General features: G+C 41.4%; 1 protein-coding gene across 1 annotated transcript in view; it reads left to right on the forward strand.

The window, feature by feature from the left end:
- LOC125455519 (centrosomal protein of 128 kDa) overlaps positions 1-16,976 on the forward strand; it is a 475,711-nt gene that overhangs the window by 15,084 nt on the left and 443,651 nt on the right. Inside the window, exons 2-7 of the mRNA XM_059648981.1 lie at positions 2,346-2,509; positions 4,143-4,229; positions 9,060-9,177; positions 11,250-11,371; positions 12,872-12,966; positions 13,797-13,869. Of these exons, the coding sequence (XP_059504964.1) occupies positions 2,360-2,509; positions 4,143-4,229; positions 9,060-9,177; positions 11,250-11,371; positions 12,872-12,966; positions 13,797-13,869 (645 nt within the window). The 5' untranslated portion in view covers positions 2,346-2,359. The remainder of the gene's footprint in view (positions 1-2,345; positions 2,510-4,142; positions 4,230-9,059; positions 9,178-11,249; positions 11,372-12,871; positions 12,967-13,796; positions 13,870-16,976) is intronic.

Genomic DNA, 16,976 nt, shown 5'->3' on the forward strand with positions numbered 1-16,976 from the left:
CTGTGGCAGTTTACCTAACCCTGGACTGGAAAGTCTGGGTTCAAGTCCCCCCTGCTGTAGAGGCCTGTAATAACATCTCTGAATAGGCTGAGTAGGAAAGGAGGTAGATGGAATGTGAATCAAGTGGACTGCATTATCCTGGATGGTGTTGAGTTTTTTTTGTGTTGTCAGAGCTGCACTCATTCTAGCATTTGGAGAGGATTATGCCACACTTGAATGAATCTTGTCGATAGTGGACGGGATTTTAGGAGTCTGGAGATGACGTTCTCTTTGCTGAATTTCTGGTCTTTGTCTTATTTTTGGAGCTGCAGTATTTTTAAGCTGGTCAAGTTCGTTTCTGCGCAGTAATTATCTGAAGGATGCGGAAGGTGGGGAATTAGTGATGCTACCTGTTGGGAATCAGGATTAGATACAGTCTTGTTGGAGGTGATCATTGCTTGGCTCATGTGTAGTGTGAACATTGCTTGAAATTTATATGTTCAAGTTTGAATACTGCCCTGGTCACGTTACACATCAGCATGACATTACGATAGAGATAGACATCAATGAAGTAACCCATGATGTTCAGCCTAGTACCTTACTCTGAGGAATTCTTACAGCAATGTCTTGGGGCTGAAATGATTGACCTTCACTCAACCATTTTGCACTGAATTTGACTGAAGTGATTTCCTGCTCTCATATCCTATGAATGCAGTGTAAATATGAATAAGACTTTAAATATATAATTGGCAGTAACCATAGGACATGCATTGGTTGGAATTTAATGTCTGTGTCAGTACGCTTGCCTGCTGGCTGGACAGTAAATGAAAACAACTCCCCTCACCACTTCCATTGGCGAGGTCCTGACATTTTAAGTATTCAGTAGACATTTAACTGACCAATATTGGGTCTTCTCCAAGATTTAGGATCCCAATTGGCAGAAATGTAAATTTGTAATAGTTATTCAAAATCAAGAAGAGAAATATGACTTCATAATGGGGATGAATTGTAACTGCATCCACCAGTCTGATACTCCCCCACCTATAGTCCTTAGTCACCTAAAGGATGCACCCTGTGTCCTGTAGTGATGGCTGATTGAGCGTGGGCTGGAGTATTGGCGGCAGATCAAGAGTGGGCTGGATTGGCAGCGATAGCAGGTCGATGAGGTGGCGTTGGTGAGAATGGGTGGTGAGATGGTGACAGTAGTGAGAGCAGGCTGGTGGGGCGGCAGTGGTGAGAACAGGGCCAGTGAGGCAGCGTGGTGAGAACAGGGCCAGTGAGGCAGCGTGGTGAGAACAGGGCCGGTGAGGCAGTGGTGGAGAGAACAGGGCCAGTGAGGCAGCATGGTGAGAACTGGGTCGGTGAGGTAGCGGTGGTGGTGAGAACAGGGCCGGTGAGGCAGTGGTGGAGAGAACAGGGCCAGTGAGGCAGCATGGTGAGAACTGGGTCGGTGAGGTAGCGGTGGTGGTGAGAACAGGGCCGGTGAGGCAGTGGTGGAGAGAACAGGGCCAGTGAGGCAGCATGGTGAGAACTGGGTCGGTGAGGTAGCGGTAGTGGTGAGAACAGGGCCGGTGAGGCAGCATGGTGAGAACTGGGTCAGTGAGGCAACGTGGTGAGAACAGGGCCGGTGAGGCAGTGGTGGAGAGAACAGGGCCAGTGAGGCAGCATGGTGAGAACTGGGTCAGTGAGGCAACGTGGTGAGAACAGGGCCGGTGAGGCAGCATGGTGAGAACTGGGTTGGTGAGGTAGCGGTGGTGGTGAGAACAGGGCCGGTGAGGCAGTGGTGGAGAGAACAGAGCCAGTGAGGCAGCATGGTGAGAACTGGGTCAGTGAGGCAACGTGGTGAGAACAGGGCCGGTGAGGTAGCGGTGGTGGTGAGGCAGGGCTGGTGAGGTGGCGACACTGAGAACAGGGGCAGTGAGGCAGCGGTGGTGGGGAGAGCAGGGCCAGTGAGGCGTTGGCGGTGAGAACAGGGCCGGTGAGGTGGCGATGGTGGTGAGGCAGGGCTGGTAATGCAGCAATGGTGAGAACAGGGGGCAGTGAGGCAGCAGTGGCGGTGAGAGCAGGGCCGGTGAGGCAGTGACAACGGCAGCCTCCGGGGTGTCTGAGCAATTAGAGCGGTGCCTGCACCATGTGGAGATGGGACTTGGGACTCTGAGATCTGGACTTTTCTTTCTCTCTTGCTTACCTGTTGGATCTGTTAAAATCTTTTAATTCTAGTTTTTGTTACGAAGTGGGCACCAGTGAATGGCAACTTTGTGTACTTTACGCTTTACTTGTTTATTGCTATACTTATTTTTGTCATGAAGTGTGAGATGGTTCATATCTTTCTTCATTCGTTTTCTAACTTGAGACTTCTTTTGCAGGATGTAGCACCCTTATGGCGGACTCATCAAGTGATTCAGACACGCACCTTCGTAACTTTTGCAGGCAGCGAGGACCATTGAGGCGAGCAACGAAGGGAAGGAGCAGAATGCACAATACTGGTGATGTGTCTGAAAAAATAGATGCATTAGCAAGCACTTTACAGGTACTTTGTTGGATTTATATATTTCTTTATCTTGGCTTGTCATGTTTGGGCACTTGAGGTACAGCAAAGTTTGTTTTAGCTGGCAGCCTATGAGTCAGCACTCCTGATTATTTTGGCAAATATTACACACCTCAAATACGGCAACGTTTACTGTATTATTCTGTCCAATTATTATAGTTTTAAAATTTTAAAATATAAATATACTTGCTCAATGGAATGATGACACAAAATATCAAAATTGATTCAATTTTGAGTCCATTTATCTTCCAATACCTACCATGATGCCTGAGTAGTTAGTGAGAAGGCTCTCTGCTGGTAAGTTTTATTGAAGGCAAAGTTGCATTATTATTTAAGTGATTTATGCTGTAAATAAAGTATAACAGTGATGTGTATACCCCCTGCATTACGTTTCTGTTACATAGTGTGTGCTTTTACATTGATTATGTCGACTTTTTGATTATTCCAGAGTATTTGATCAATCAGCACACTCATGGTTCCATAGGTGCTGGATAATAAAACATTTGCTGTATTTACAAACATAGAACATAGGAGTGATTAGTCCATTCAGAATGATCATTGGCTGCTCATTCATCACAGTATGTTCTTGTTTTCTCTTCACACCCTTTGATCCCTTTTAGCCCTAAGAACTAGAGCTATCTTCTTGAAAATATTAAATGTTTTGGCAATTTTCTGTCGTGTTTTCTTGAAATTTACAAATGTAAAGGAAAATTTTGGGACAAAACTAGTGATATAATTAAATGCCTGCCTTTAGATATTACAGAAACTGTCAGTGTACTGGTAAGTAAAAATGGCAGCTGCAAGAGTCTTTGATAATTTTAAGGTAGAGATGAATAAATAAGGGTCAAAAGGTTATCGGGGTAAGCAGGAATGTGGATTTGAGCTTACAGTTAGTTCAGCTGAATGGCCTACTCCTGCTCTTAACTCTCACATTTGTATTTAATACCTTTCAGTGATGTGTCTAAAATCCCCAAAAGTGTGAGATATGTCAACATATGTATACTTATTTAAATCCAGGACTATTTGTAGTTGATGGGAATTTTTAAAAACATGGAGAAATAGATTTGGATGGCTTTTTCAGAAATTGCATTAAGCATGCCAAATGATTCCCAAGCATCTTCCCAATAGAACTGTCGAGTGAAGATATTTTCTCTGAATGATCTGTGTTCTGGGAGAAACTGAGTGCAAGGTAAGAATAGTAAATTCATACTAAGAGGTTTTGAGAGTATTATTGAGAGCTGGGGTTGTCAGTATGAATTTATTTCCCCATTTATGGCAGAAATTGGACAATTGCCTTTTCAATATATCTGTATACAACTGGCAACACTCCAATAAGCAACTATTATCTGATTATTCATTTAAAAGTCTTGTGATGAATTTGAGTTACCTAATTTCAGTGCCTTTGAGATAGCCCAACAGGGATAGTGAGCAATTCACTGTGTCAGATTAGATATTCCTCTATTTCAGGCAGTAACCTCCAGTGATATCAAAATATAGAATGTGGTTTTTAAGTTGCATATTTTTGTTAAATTTTAAATGACAAAAACCAGCCTTAGCAGTGACTCGCTTTCTGTTTGAGGAGTTTAGGACTTTTTGATGTTTGAATGCATTTCAGGATACCAGTCGAGACCTAACGAATGTTGATCGGATGCTCGGACGTTATAGAGGCTATTCCAATGAGCAAATGGAGACAGTGGCACAGGTTGGTGCTTGTGAAAGATGAGTAATTTTATAAGAATGGTAATTCTTACTTTATTTCCCTTTCTCCATTCTCAGTGCCAACCATACACCAACAGCATGAATCGTTGACCGTTCTTGGAGAGCTGACAACATTCTGGCAATAGAAGACTTGTGCTTCAGAACTTGCCACTCCCCTAGCCAACCTCTTCCAGTATATTTGCAATGGTGAAATCTACCTGATGATTGCCCATGTTTGTCCCGTACATAAAATGCTGGACAAATCCAACCCAGCCAATTACCACCCAATCAGTCGACTCTCGATCATCAGTAAAGTGATGGAAGGTGTCATCAACAGTGCTGTCAAGCAGCACCTGCTCAGAAATAACCTGCTCAGTGACACCCAGTTTGGGTTCCATCAGGGCCACTCAGTTCCTGGCCTCATTACAGTCTTAGTTCAAATGTGAACAAAAGAACTGCATTTCAGAGGTGAGATGAGATTGACAGGGGCCTTTGACACAGAGGCTACATTCAACTAAGTGTCGCATCAAGGAGCCCAGCAAAACTGGAATCAATGGGTATTGGGGGGTGAGGGGGCAACTCTCCGGTGGTTGGAGTCATACCTGGCATATGGGGAGATGGTCATTGTTTTTGAAAGTCAGTCATCGCAGCTCCAGGACACCTCTGGGTAGTATCCCTGGCCCAACCATCGTCAACTTCTTCACAAATGACCTTCTGTCCATCATAAGGTCTGAAGTGGAAATGTTCGCTGATGATTGCACAGTATTCAGCACCATTCGTGACTTCTCAGACACTGAAGCAGTCCGTGTTCAAACGGAACAAAATCTGGACAATATCCAGGCTTGCACTGACAAGTGGCAAGTAACATTCACTCCACACAAATGCCAGGCTATGACTAATAAGAGACAATTAAATCACTGCCCCTTGACATTCAATGATATTACCATTCCTGAATCCCCACTATCAACATCTTGGGTGTTACCATTAGCCAGAAGTTCATATGCACTCACCATATAAACACAGTGGCTACCAGAGCAGGTCAGAGTCTAGGAATACTGTGGTGAGCCCAAAGTCTGTCCACCATCTACAAGGCACAAATTGGGGGTTTGATGGAATACGCCCCACTTGCCTGGGCGGGTGTAGCTCCAATAACACTCCAGAAGCTTGACACTATCCAGGACAAAGCAGTCTGCTTGAGTTTTTCTTTTATTCATTCATGGGATGAGGGCATCGCTGGCGAGGCTAGCATTTATTGCCCATCCTAGAGGTCAGTTAAGAGTCAACTACATTGCTGTGGGTCTGGAGTCACATGTAGGCCAGACCAGGTAAGGGTGGCAGTTTCCTTCCTTAAAGGACAATAGTGAACCAGGTAGGTTTTTCCAACAATTATTGATAATTAGTATTAACAAAAGTTGTGTAATTTTAAAATGTTCGCATTGGGACTGATCGGTAATTGTATTATGTTGCACATGTGTGGAGAAAATTGAATTCTGAAATGATGTCCTTGTCTTGTTGACTTACAGAAATGGTCAGTTATGTTCTATGTTCTGTATATAAACAGGGGAATGGCTGGTAGAATATGGTTCTTTTAAAATGTATTTTTAAACAAAGTAAAAATACCTGTGGATGGTGGAATTTGAGACCATTTATAAGGAGTTTTCAGTGTAAATTCATCCCAGTGTCTTAGACATCTGTGTTTTGAACTGTAAAGGATTCTTATTTAACTTTTTTAAGGGGAATTCACAGATGATTACATTGAGACAAAGTTATCTTAACTTACTGCAAGTGGGAATGTTTCTCAAAGGAGGGTTGTCCAATCTTGACAAGATTGATTGATCTAACAAATACAACAGGTGACCAGCATTATAAGTGATAGTCCACTCCTCAGCCTGGGATACTGTGCTACAGTCATAAACATTGAAAATGCCTGTCTTCTCTGCTTTTTTAATGTCTGACTAGTGGGAAGGAAGTTACCTTTACCAATTTGGATTAGAGAAGTTCTCAGTAGAGTATCACTGGAGCCTTTCTTTAGTGAATTTTTGCATCTCTAGGCATTTAACAAACTGGTACGCGTGAAACATGTCAGTATTGATTATTTTTATTAGCAAACAGAAAATGCTGGAGAAACTCAGCGGGTCTGGCAGCATCTGTGAAGAAACAAAGAGTTGATGTTTTGAGTCTGATATGACTTCTTCAGATTATTTCCACGATAGGCATTGGTTCCATTGCAGAATTATAACATTGAAGAATGGCCACATATCCTGCAAGATTTGTCATTGGAAGATTGTTTGTTTTAAAGAAATATTTCCTTGGGATGTGGACGCTGCTGTTAAGAACAGTATTTGTTCCCCATCCCCAACTGCTTTTGGACTGAGAGGCTTACTAGGTAAATGGAGAGGGCAGTTAAGACTCAACTGCATTACTTTAGATCTGAAGCCACATATTGTCTAGGCCAGTAAGGATGGCAGGTTCCCTTCCCCAAATGACATTCATGAACCTGAAAGGATTTTATGACAGTCAGAGATAGTTTCATGGTTACCATTCCTAAGGCTGCTTTTCAATTTCAGATTTATTAGGTGAATTTAAGTTTCACCAGCTACCAGGTGGGGTTTGCGCCATGTGTACAAAATGTGGGTCTCTGAATGATTTGCCTCAATACGTCAGTCACTCCTGATTCTTTGGTATGTGCCAATTGAAGCATAGATAATGACATCCTATACATGAATATAAATTGGTTTTTGAACCTTAGGAAAGCAGAACTACGTGGGAGGAATGGGGGAAGGAAATAATAGTTGTGCATTGTTACAACAAAGACCTCATCCAATATCCAGCAGGGTTTCCCAGGAAAGTCGTCTGAAGTGGAAAATCTAGTGCTAGCCATGGGTCTCCTATTACTTGGCTTGGTCATTTTAGGACAAATCAGGGCAGGACTTAAACACTTAATGGTAAAATCCTGGGGAGTTTTGGTGAGAGACGAGACCTTGGGGTACACGTTCATAGTTCCTTGAAAGTGAAGTTGCGGGTAGATAGGATAATGAAGAAGGCATTTGACATGCGTCCATTTATTGGCCAGTGTATTGAGTATAGGAGTTGAGAGGTCATATTGTGGCTGTGCAGGGCATCAGTTAGGCCACTTTTGGAATACTGCACTCAGTTCTGGACTCTCTACTATAGGAAAGATGTTGTGAAACTTGAAAGGGTTCAGAAAAGATTTGCAAGGGTGTTGCTGGGGTTGGAGGGTATTGAGCCGAAGGGAGAGGCTGAATAAACTGGGGTTATTTCCCTGGAGTGTTGGCTGCTGAGGGTTGACCTTATAGAAGTTTATAAAATCCTGAGGGGCATGGAGAGGATGAATGGTCAAAGTCTTTTCCCCAGGGCAGGGAGTCCAAAACTAGAGGGCATAGGTTTAAGGTGAGAGGGGAAAGATTTAAAATGGACCTTAGGGGCAACTTTTTCATGCAGAGGATAGTTCATGTATGGCATGAGCTGTCAGAGGACGTGGTTGAGGCTGGTACAATTACAACATTTAAAAGGCATTTGGCTGGGTACGTCAATAAGAAGCGTTTAAAGGGATATGGGCCAAATGCTAACAAAATGGGACTAGATCAGTTTAAGCAATTTGGTTTGCTTAGATGAGTTGGACCGAAGTTTGTTTCAGAGGTGTACATCTCTGAATTACTGAGCCTATAATTGGTTTCAGTGGCTACATCTCAGCTCCCAAGACATCTGTGGTAATCACTTGGACATCACTTTGCTTGCTTTTCACTTCTGTGTGTTCACCACTGAAATTCAGCAAAGGGTTTCATTCTCTTTCGCTCTGTAAATCTTGCACCCGATCCTTGTAAATCTGTAGTGTTCCTACATTTCTGGTGCATGTCTTCCATTCAGCTTGCACTTTCAATCATTTTAATGTTTATTTCCCTCCTTGGTTTTTGCTTTTAGCTGCCTTTTTAAAGTTGCACTGAGATATTGGACTGATTTGGTTAATTCTTTCAAAGAGCTAACACACACCTGATGGAACAAGCCTCCTCTCCTGTATGGGTTTTGTGATAATGTGACAATGCCATCCATCTTTCTCTGTGTTTAAGAAGAATCCATTAAACCCATTAATTCCTGATATGTACCTGTAAATATGTTCAAAATTCAAAATCTTTGTGGTCTGACCTTCCACATTTTGTTTGTTTTCCTCTTGTGCTTGCATACTGGAGAAAAAGCCTTTCTGAATCAAAATCAGAAATTGCTGTAAAAACTCAGCAGGTCTAGTAGCACTATGAGAGGCGAATTCAGAGTTAATGCTTCAGGTTCGTTGACCCTTCCACAGCACCGAACGGAAAGAACAAACATTCTGATTTTGGTTGCAAAGACACTTAAATTATGATAGGTTCTGTTATGTAGTGATTCTCAACTCACATTTTGCAGCTGTGTGTTATGGGCCTGCCCTTTTTCTTGGCATTTGTTCACAGCAGTGCTGATGAGAACTAGCAAAAAGCCTAATTAGGCTTAAGAATCCTGACATTTTAAAATGGAGGACCCTTGGCTTTTTTCTTAACATAACACAGATGTAAGTTTTTTTTGTGAAGTTCAGTCTCTTCTGAATCTACAATATGACGTTTTGATGAATATTTTGGTAAGTTTTATTTGGTAAAGCCAGCGCTGAAGTATCCCCACACAGTTTGGATGATATGTTGGAAATTCTTAAACAATTAAATAAATTAATTGGTCCTGAAGTGGCATTTTAAATGCCATAACTTTAGTTTTGTCACAGTTGGGGCAAGTATATTTGAATAAAATCACACAGGAGATTTTACCTAAATTTTTCTTTTAATTTTTGAAGCTACGAGATGATTTGGAACAATCCATTGATGAGTTGCGAAGTCAGCGATTGAGCAGACAAGCTGGACATTCAATTCCTTCTCTTCGCACAAGTGACCTACAAGATAACTCAGCAACAAGTAAGAAAAACCTTCTTATGGTGAGACTGCAGATGGTGGAGGAGTGTTGTCCTCTGAATTTTATATCCATTCAAACTTTTACATGCAAAATACTGTACTGCAGTGCAGCTGTTCCCTGTGTATTTTTTTGCATAACCCTGAGGAAGATGGGCTGGTTTTGGTATAAATGCTGGCATCTAATGAACTTGCTCCAGTTATAAGTTTTTTTCTCCGATACCATCTTTCTCCTGAAGCCCGAATGAATACAGCTCTAGCACTATCCATGAAGCTCGACATTATCAAGGAGAAAGCAGCCTGCTGATCGATTACCATTCCATCCACAATTTCAGACATAGATTGCTGCACAAAAGATGATGGAATCAATCAAGAGTTCCTTTGACAGCTCCTTCTAAATCCACAACCTTTATCTAGAAGAACAAAGGCAGCAGAAGCACAGTATCACCTGCATCAAGGTTACCATCAAGTCATACACTTGGAACTGTACCATTGATCCTGCAACAGTGAAGAAACAGTATCCTGGAACTCCCTTCTTGACAGCCTTATGGCTATACCTATACCACATAGACTGCATATATTCAAGAAGGGGTCTCACCACCAGCTTCTGATGGGCATACATGCTGGCCTATTAGTGATGCTCACATCCCATAAATGAATGGGAAAAAAGGCAACTGAGTGTCACTGATACATGGTTTGATGATCTTTGTCGTTTGCATACCCTTGGATCTAGTAATGAATCTAATAATGTCCTTCCTTGCATCCGTATCCGAGGATGATGACTTCAGCTTGTACAAGGGGGCATAGCTACAAATTGAGAGGTGATAGATTTAAGACAGATGTCAGAGGCAGGTTCTTTACTCAGAGAGTGGTAAGGGCGTGGAATGCCCTGCCTGCCAATGTAGTTAACTCAGCCACATTAGGGCCATTTAAAAAGTCCTTGGACAAGCATATGGATAATGATGGGATAGGGTAGGGGGAGGGGCTTAGATTAGTTCACAGTTCGGCACAACATCGAGGGCCGAAGGGCCTGTTCTGCATTGTATTGTTCTATGTTCTATATGTTCTATTCACTCTTCAGCTATTGCGGTTGGGACCCTAGTTTTCTTTTCCTATCAGCCCAAAGTCCAGTTCTAATTTATAAAAGGTTGGTTGTCCAACCATAACTGTTCAGTGGACATAGGTTAACCATATGGACTGCACCACATTGCAGTTTTGTCCATTTTACTTGAGTCTAAGTATTGTATTGAAGCCCTTCTGCAAACCTCTGTACACTATGTGCATTGCATTCCCTTTTTCTGTGGTTTCTATTATTACTTCTATTTCTTTTTACATAGCTTGATATTTTTATTTCATATTTTTATTCACTTTGGTGAATCAATGGCTGTTGTAACTGTCTTGATGCCTTTTACATCAGCTTTGCCCAGTAGATTCAGATCTATCTCTTTGTTTAGTGGTGCCTAAGTATTGGTTTCTGATTTTTGAAAGAACATATTTCACTTGGATTGTGGTCTTTTCTGTTGTTCTATATTTTATCAATATTTTGTTCCATTTTATCTTCTATAGCTTCATTATGGTTGTAATTGTTGGCTATTTTATATTATGGTATGCTTTATGACTGTTTGCTGTGCATTCCATCTCTGTAGCTAGCACCTCTTTTAAACTCACAACCTCTATCTCCTAGAAGAACAAGCACAGCAGATGCAGGGGAGAACTCCAAGTGCAAGTTCACCTCCAAGTTAGATGCCATGTTGATCTGGAACTATGTTGCTGTTCTTTCTCTGTTGCTGGGTCAAAATTGAGAAAATCATTTCTTAACAGCACTGTGTGTCTACTTACACCAGATGGACTGCAGCGCTTCAAACAGATAACTCATTAACACCTATTCATTCCTCCATTTTATTTCTTTTTCGATTAATATTCTTTCCAATAAACTGTCTTTCCTCTTTTCCTAAGTTAAAGCCCCCTTTTTTAAAAGCAATTCAGTGCTTTCTTGAATTATTTACAACTTCTAAAAATTATCATTGCTAGCTAAATGTGTGAGATGAAGTAAATTTAGCAGATTTTTATTTTTCCAGACAGTCATCGGTACCGTTCTACCTCACCTCTCAGGGACTCCGGGGTGTACTTAGGAATGGATCGTAGAAGGTCCAGATCTGCAACTGTGAGATTTGTAGATGACCTGGAGCCATTAAATCACGTATGTTAAAATGTTGAATAGACTTAAGAGTGTCATTTTGCCCATGTGCACCTGTCTATTGAAATCTAGAGATCTCTGACCTCCATGTCTACTTGCCTCTGTTGCCTCTTGTCTCAATGCTTATAATTTTTTCAATGTTATTCTTTTATAGTTATCCACTTTCAAAACCGTTAAGTTTTTTTCTTTTCAGAGGAATGGAATGATTCAAGGTGCTGTCTGCCCTCCCATTTCAAAGAAGAGAAATGGATTTATAGACAATATTTATCTCATAGCAAACATAGTAGGAGAAGATTATTTGATCATTCTCTTCTTCCCTCTTTTCTCGCTGTATGCAAAATAGCTGCTGTGTTTCCTACATTACACTTCAGATGTATTTCATTGGCTGCAAAGACAATATTTTGACAAGGCACTTTAGAAATGGGGAAGCCTTCTGAAAAGCTGGAATTATGAGGAAATAGAGAAAAAACGACACACTTGTGTCTTTTGTATCAAGTGAAAATAACAGAAATGCTGCGCAAGTCGCGTAGCTTCTGTGGAGAATGAAAGTGAGTTTACAGTTCAGGTCAATGACCATCTAGGATCATGGATGTGAAAATGTAGAATCTCTTTCGTTTTCAACAGATGCTGCCTGACTTGAGGATTTCCAGAATTTTCTGTTTCTATTTGGATTCACAGCATTTACAGTATTTTATCTTTTACTTCTGTCTATTAATCGCTTGGCTTTGTAGTAGTACTTTCTGTTGAGTTAAACAATTCTGGCTGCATCTCATTATGAACATTTCAATTCTGTACTCCCTCTGTATTGTAAGTGTTTGTTTCAGATGTGATCTGAATCTGGGGGTCCATCTACCTGTCAAGGTGTGACCTATCCAGGGCTTTGCATCAAGCTGAGGCCATTTCTTGTTATCTTTGAATAAGTAGTTTACAATTGGCCTTTTGGCAGCTGCAGGTCAGGATCAGTTGTTTTATTTACAGCTCTAACCCCTCTTTACTGTTGGGGACCATACAGAATAGAATATTTAAATTGTGACAACTTCAATCTGGGTTTTTTTGGACTTAGTGGGTTGTGTCAAAATGAGGAGAGTGTGCACTGCTTACCTGCATACAACTATCATACAGCTGTATACAGGCTGAATGCTGTCTCCACACAGCCATAACTTTCAGTAGTTTGAATTAAATATGGTGATCTCAGCATGGCGATGAATTTCTGAATTTGTTAGGCACCTAGCCACTCAAAAATTTAAGTAAATTTAATCTGTCTCCTTACATTTAGCAATCAGCGCCATCCGTTGTAGCTACTCAACTCAACAAAGATCTTCCATGTACTTCCAGTTCCCATGCAGACCAGGGTGAAAGATTGGTATCTCTGTGTAGCATTCCTGATTGTGTTTGCTTAGGGAAAAACAGTGATAACAGGCAACTAATCTTACTTCTGGTAGAAATTATACTGTATATGGCAGTGTATAACATTGAACCAGTTAAGACTTTTGTCTTTTCTAGCAGGTACATACCTTGCATAGGTCACTACGAGATCTAAGGAGTGACCAGTTACGCCTTGGACAGGAATTTGATGAGGAAGTAGCAAAACGGAATAGGTATGAATTCCGCTTTTCTCATCTCTTGGGTACTCATTAGCAGGCTGCATACTTGAAGACCTAGAGCTATAGCCCTCATACAGCGATTGACTTATGAACCAGTGTGTGTTAGAATTACAACTTTGGATGAGTATATTTCAACCTATGGCCTCCTTTCACTATTGGCAACCAAAAAGCCATTGTTGTAGTGCACTGCCTCCCTGTGCCATTCTGAAAGCTGATTGGATTGTTCTTAACTGTCTCTCTAAACAACTTTTTTGTCTCCATTATTAACATTTTCATCGTTGATAGATAAAGTTCAAGTGCCCAGTTTGTTTTAAGACATTTGATATTCTGTATCTATTTACTCTCAACACTGTTCTGGAGCTTAGTCTTTAATTCCTGAAATGGGGCCTTAATTATTCGAGTTGGCTTTTTTGCCAGTTGCAGTGGTAGCTTGTTCCTAGGAGCGTAGGGTGGAATGGCCAGTGCCATCAGGAAGCCATCCTGACCCACTACGAACTGAATTTCACAACCTCTAAAGCTGCCTCTGTGGAGCAGGGAAAATTCAACCCTGTTTAACCAACTGTGCATAGCAGGGACAGATCAAATGTACTCTGATGATCAGCCTTGCTGTTACTCACAGATGGTTCGGTTTTGGCAGACCCCTCAAGAGAATTGCTCTCTTCTGCCAAGCCTGAGCCAGAAAGTAATCATTAATTTTGTACTGCTACAAGTAAAATCTCTTTGGGGGTGGGATAGTTGGTGTGAAGGGGAGTGAGTAGGGTGGATGTTAGATTGTTTGTAAGATTTGTCTTCAACGTAGATGACGTAAACGTTTTCAAAAACAGGACTGATGTGGAGACGCACAAAGCTATGAACTCTATATCAGAGAAACTCCGAGACATGTCTGGAACAGAAACGGTGAGTTTCTGAACATATTTTCAATAAAAATGCGAATATTTTGCATAGGTTGAAGCATTTGAGAAGGTGACCAAACAGGTAGATGAGAGTAAACTGGTTGATGTGGTGTATATGGATTTCAGCAAGGCGTTCGATAAGGTTCCCCACAGTAGGCTATTGTACAAAATGCAGAGGAATGGAATTGTGGGAGATATAGCTGGTTGGATCGGAAATTGGCTTGCTGAAAGAAGACAGAGGGCGGTAGTTGATGGGAAATGTTCATCCTGGAGATCAGTTACTGGTGGTGTACCGCAAGGGTTGGTGTTGGGTCCACTGCTATTTGCCATTTTTATAAATGACCTGGATGAGGGCGTAGAAGGATGGGTTAGTAAATTTGCAGATGACACTAAGGACGGTGGAGTTGTGGATGGTGACGAGGGATGCTGTAGGTTGCAGAGAGAAATAGATAATCTGCAGAGCTGGGCTGAGAGGTGGCAAATGGAGTTTAATGCAGACAAGTGTGAGGTGATGCACTTCGGTAGGAGTAATCAGAAGGCATAGTACAGGGCTAATGGTAAGATTCTTAGCAGTGTAGATGAGCAGAGAGATCTCGGTGTCCATGTACACAGATCCTTGAAAGTTGCCACCCAGGTTGACAGGGCTGTTAAGAAGGCATACAGTGTTTTAGCTTTTATTAATAGAGGGATCGAGTTCTGGAACCAAGAGGTTATGGTGAAGCTGTACAAAACTCTGATGCGGCCTCACTCGGAGTATTGTGTACAGTTCTGGTCACCGTATTATAAGAAGGATGTGGAAGCTTTGGAAAGGGTGCAGAGGAGATTTACTAGGATGTTGCCTGGTATGGAGGGAAGGTCTTACGAGGAAATGCTGAGGGACTTGAGGCTGTTTTCATTAGAGAGAAGAAGGCTGAGAGGTGACTTAATTAAAACATATAAAATAATCAGAGAGTTAGATAGGGTGGATAGAGAGAGTCTTTTTCCTAGGATGGTGACAGCGAGCACGAGGGGTCATAGCTTTAAATTGAGGGGTGAAAGATATAGGACAGATGTCAGAGGTAGCTTCTTTACTCAGAGAGTAGTAAGGGAATGGAACGCTTTGCCTGCAACGGTAGTAGATTCGCCAACTTTAGGTACATTTAAGTTGTCATTGGATAAGCATATGGATGTACGTGGATTAGTGTAGGTTAGATGGGCTTGAGATCGGTATGACAGGTCGGTATGACAGGTTGGCATAACATTGAGGGCCGAAGGGCCTGTACTGTGCTGTAATGTTCTATGTTCTATGTTCATAGCAAAGCAGGCAATGATGTTATACTATTTTAATGCAAGTGATTTTGATATATTTGCTTAACCAAAGGAAATAATTATTTTCATTCATCCTAGAGTTATCGTGATTTTAATATTTTGTGTTTGAATATGAGCCAGTCAGCTGTTGAAAAAAGTAGCAGACGGAATGGGAAGATTGTATTGTTTAATTTCACACTATAAATCCACAAGGGTGGTGTTTGAACTTCATGTAAAATTCTGACAAGGCTAAATGCAAGGATGTTTTCCTTGGTTGGAACATCTCGACCCAAATGTCACAGTCTCAGAATATAGGCTAGGCCATTTAGGAGTGAGATGAGGAATCATTTCTTGGTTCAGAGGAGGGTGGTCAACTTATGGAATTTACTAGGGAAGGCCATGCCACTGATTATATTCAAGAAAGATTGTTAAACTTTTAGCTGTTAAAGGCATCAAAGGATATGGAGAGAAAGTGGAAATATGGAGTTAAAATAGAAGATCAACCATGATCATATTGAATGGTGGATCAGGCTTGAAGGGTCAAATGGCTTACTCCTGCTCCTAGTTTCTATGTTGATGACAGGTGGAAGAGAACCCAAGGCCTGGAATTCCAACAGGATATTCTAACAGACCAAAATTGCATTGGTGGAATACCAGAAGTATCCTCCTCTTTTAGTTGCCTGCTGGAATGCAGTTCTGACTCATGGTAGGGCAACGAGGCAGGTGTCAAATCTTCACCAGCCTAAATAGGGATTGAGACCCATGCAGTTGGCATCAGTCTTATCCACTTCTGCTATCCAGCCAACTGAACAAAACAGCCCCCCAAGGAGTCCAAGCTGCCCTGGCTGCAGGCTATGAATAGCGATGGTCGAGTCTCCAGTTTTCTTGTGGCCACCGAGGTGACCAGGTATCTCTCCCACTCTTATCACCTGCCATTGGTGTATGTTAGGTTTACAGGTTGATACTTGAGCTATTTGGCTGCTTTACAAAAAGATATTCCAAGGCACATAAAGTCCTGGAGGGGACTTGAAAGCATTTGGTCTGGCTCAGTGATAGGACCATCCCTAACAGAAGCATTATTGCCTTTACTTATATGTAACAGAGAATGATAACAACCTGAACAAAGCAGTTTCCTGTGTCTGCCACATGAATATATTCTTCAAGAACTACTTAATTCTCTTCATATAACATGTTATCCTTTCCTGTCCATTTTAAGTTATTTTTAGTAGCATCTTTTGTTGGAATACTTAGATTGACACTTCGATGATCCTCAAGGAGTATGAGTCAAAGACTACCAGGTGAATCTTTAATCTTAATTAACTTGAATTCCTTATCAAAAACCTATCTGGAAATTCTTCATCTCTCAGCTTGAGTAAGTGCTTGGTGCCTGAATTTGACCTGCTGTAAACCATTCCAAATTATTTCATGTAGCTGCTACAAGTCTCCATTTAATCCATTGATTTATGATTTTGGCAAGAGGTTAAAGAATTCAGTGAAAATTAGATGAATAAAATCACCAACTGAGGTTTCATTTTTTACAGAATAAAAATGCAATTACCGTCTCAGTGTAAGAATCTGCAATATACTGAGATAAGTAAAAACCTGAGAGTTTAATCTGTTGTTATGAAGTCAGTTCTTTATTATTTTCAGACAGTGGGTATTGCTGGCAATGTTAGCACTCATTGTCTGTCCCTGGTTTCCTGAGTGGGTTGTCTAGCAGTTTGATGGGTGCATCTTCCTTCCCTTGCAGGATTCCTGAATTTTGCCTCCAGCATGCCAATACAATGAGCCTGACTGCTGCATTTCCTTTTATATTTGCTTAAG

Source organism: Stegostoma tigrinum, chromosome 10, assembly GCF_030684315.1.
Source record: "Stegostoma tigrinum isolate sSteTig4 chromosome 10, sSteTig4.hap1, whole genome shotgun sequence".
NCBI lineage: Eukaryota > Metazoa > Chordata > Chondrichthyes > Orectolobiformes > Stegostomatidae > Stegostoma > Stegostoma tigrinum.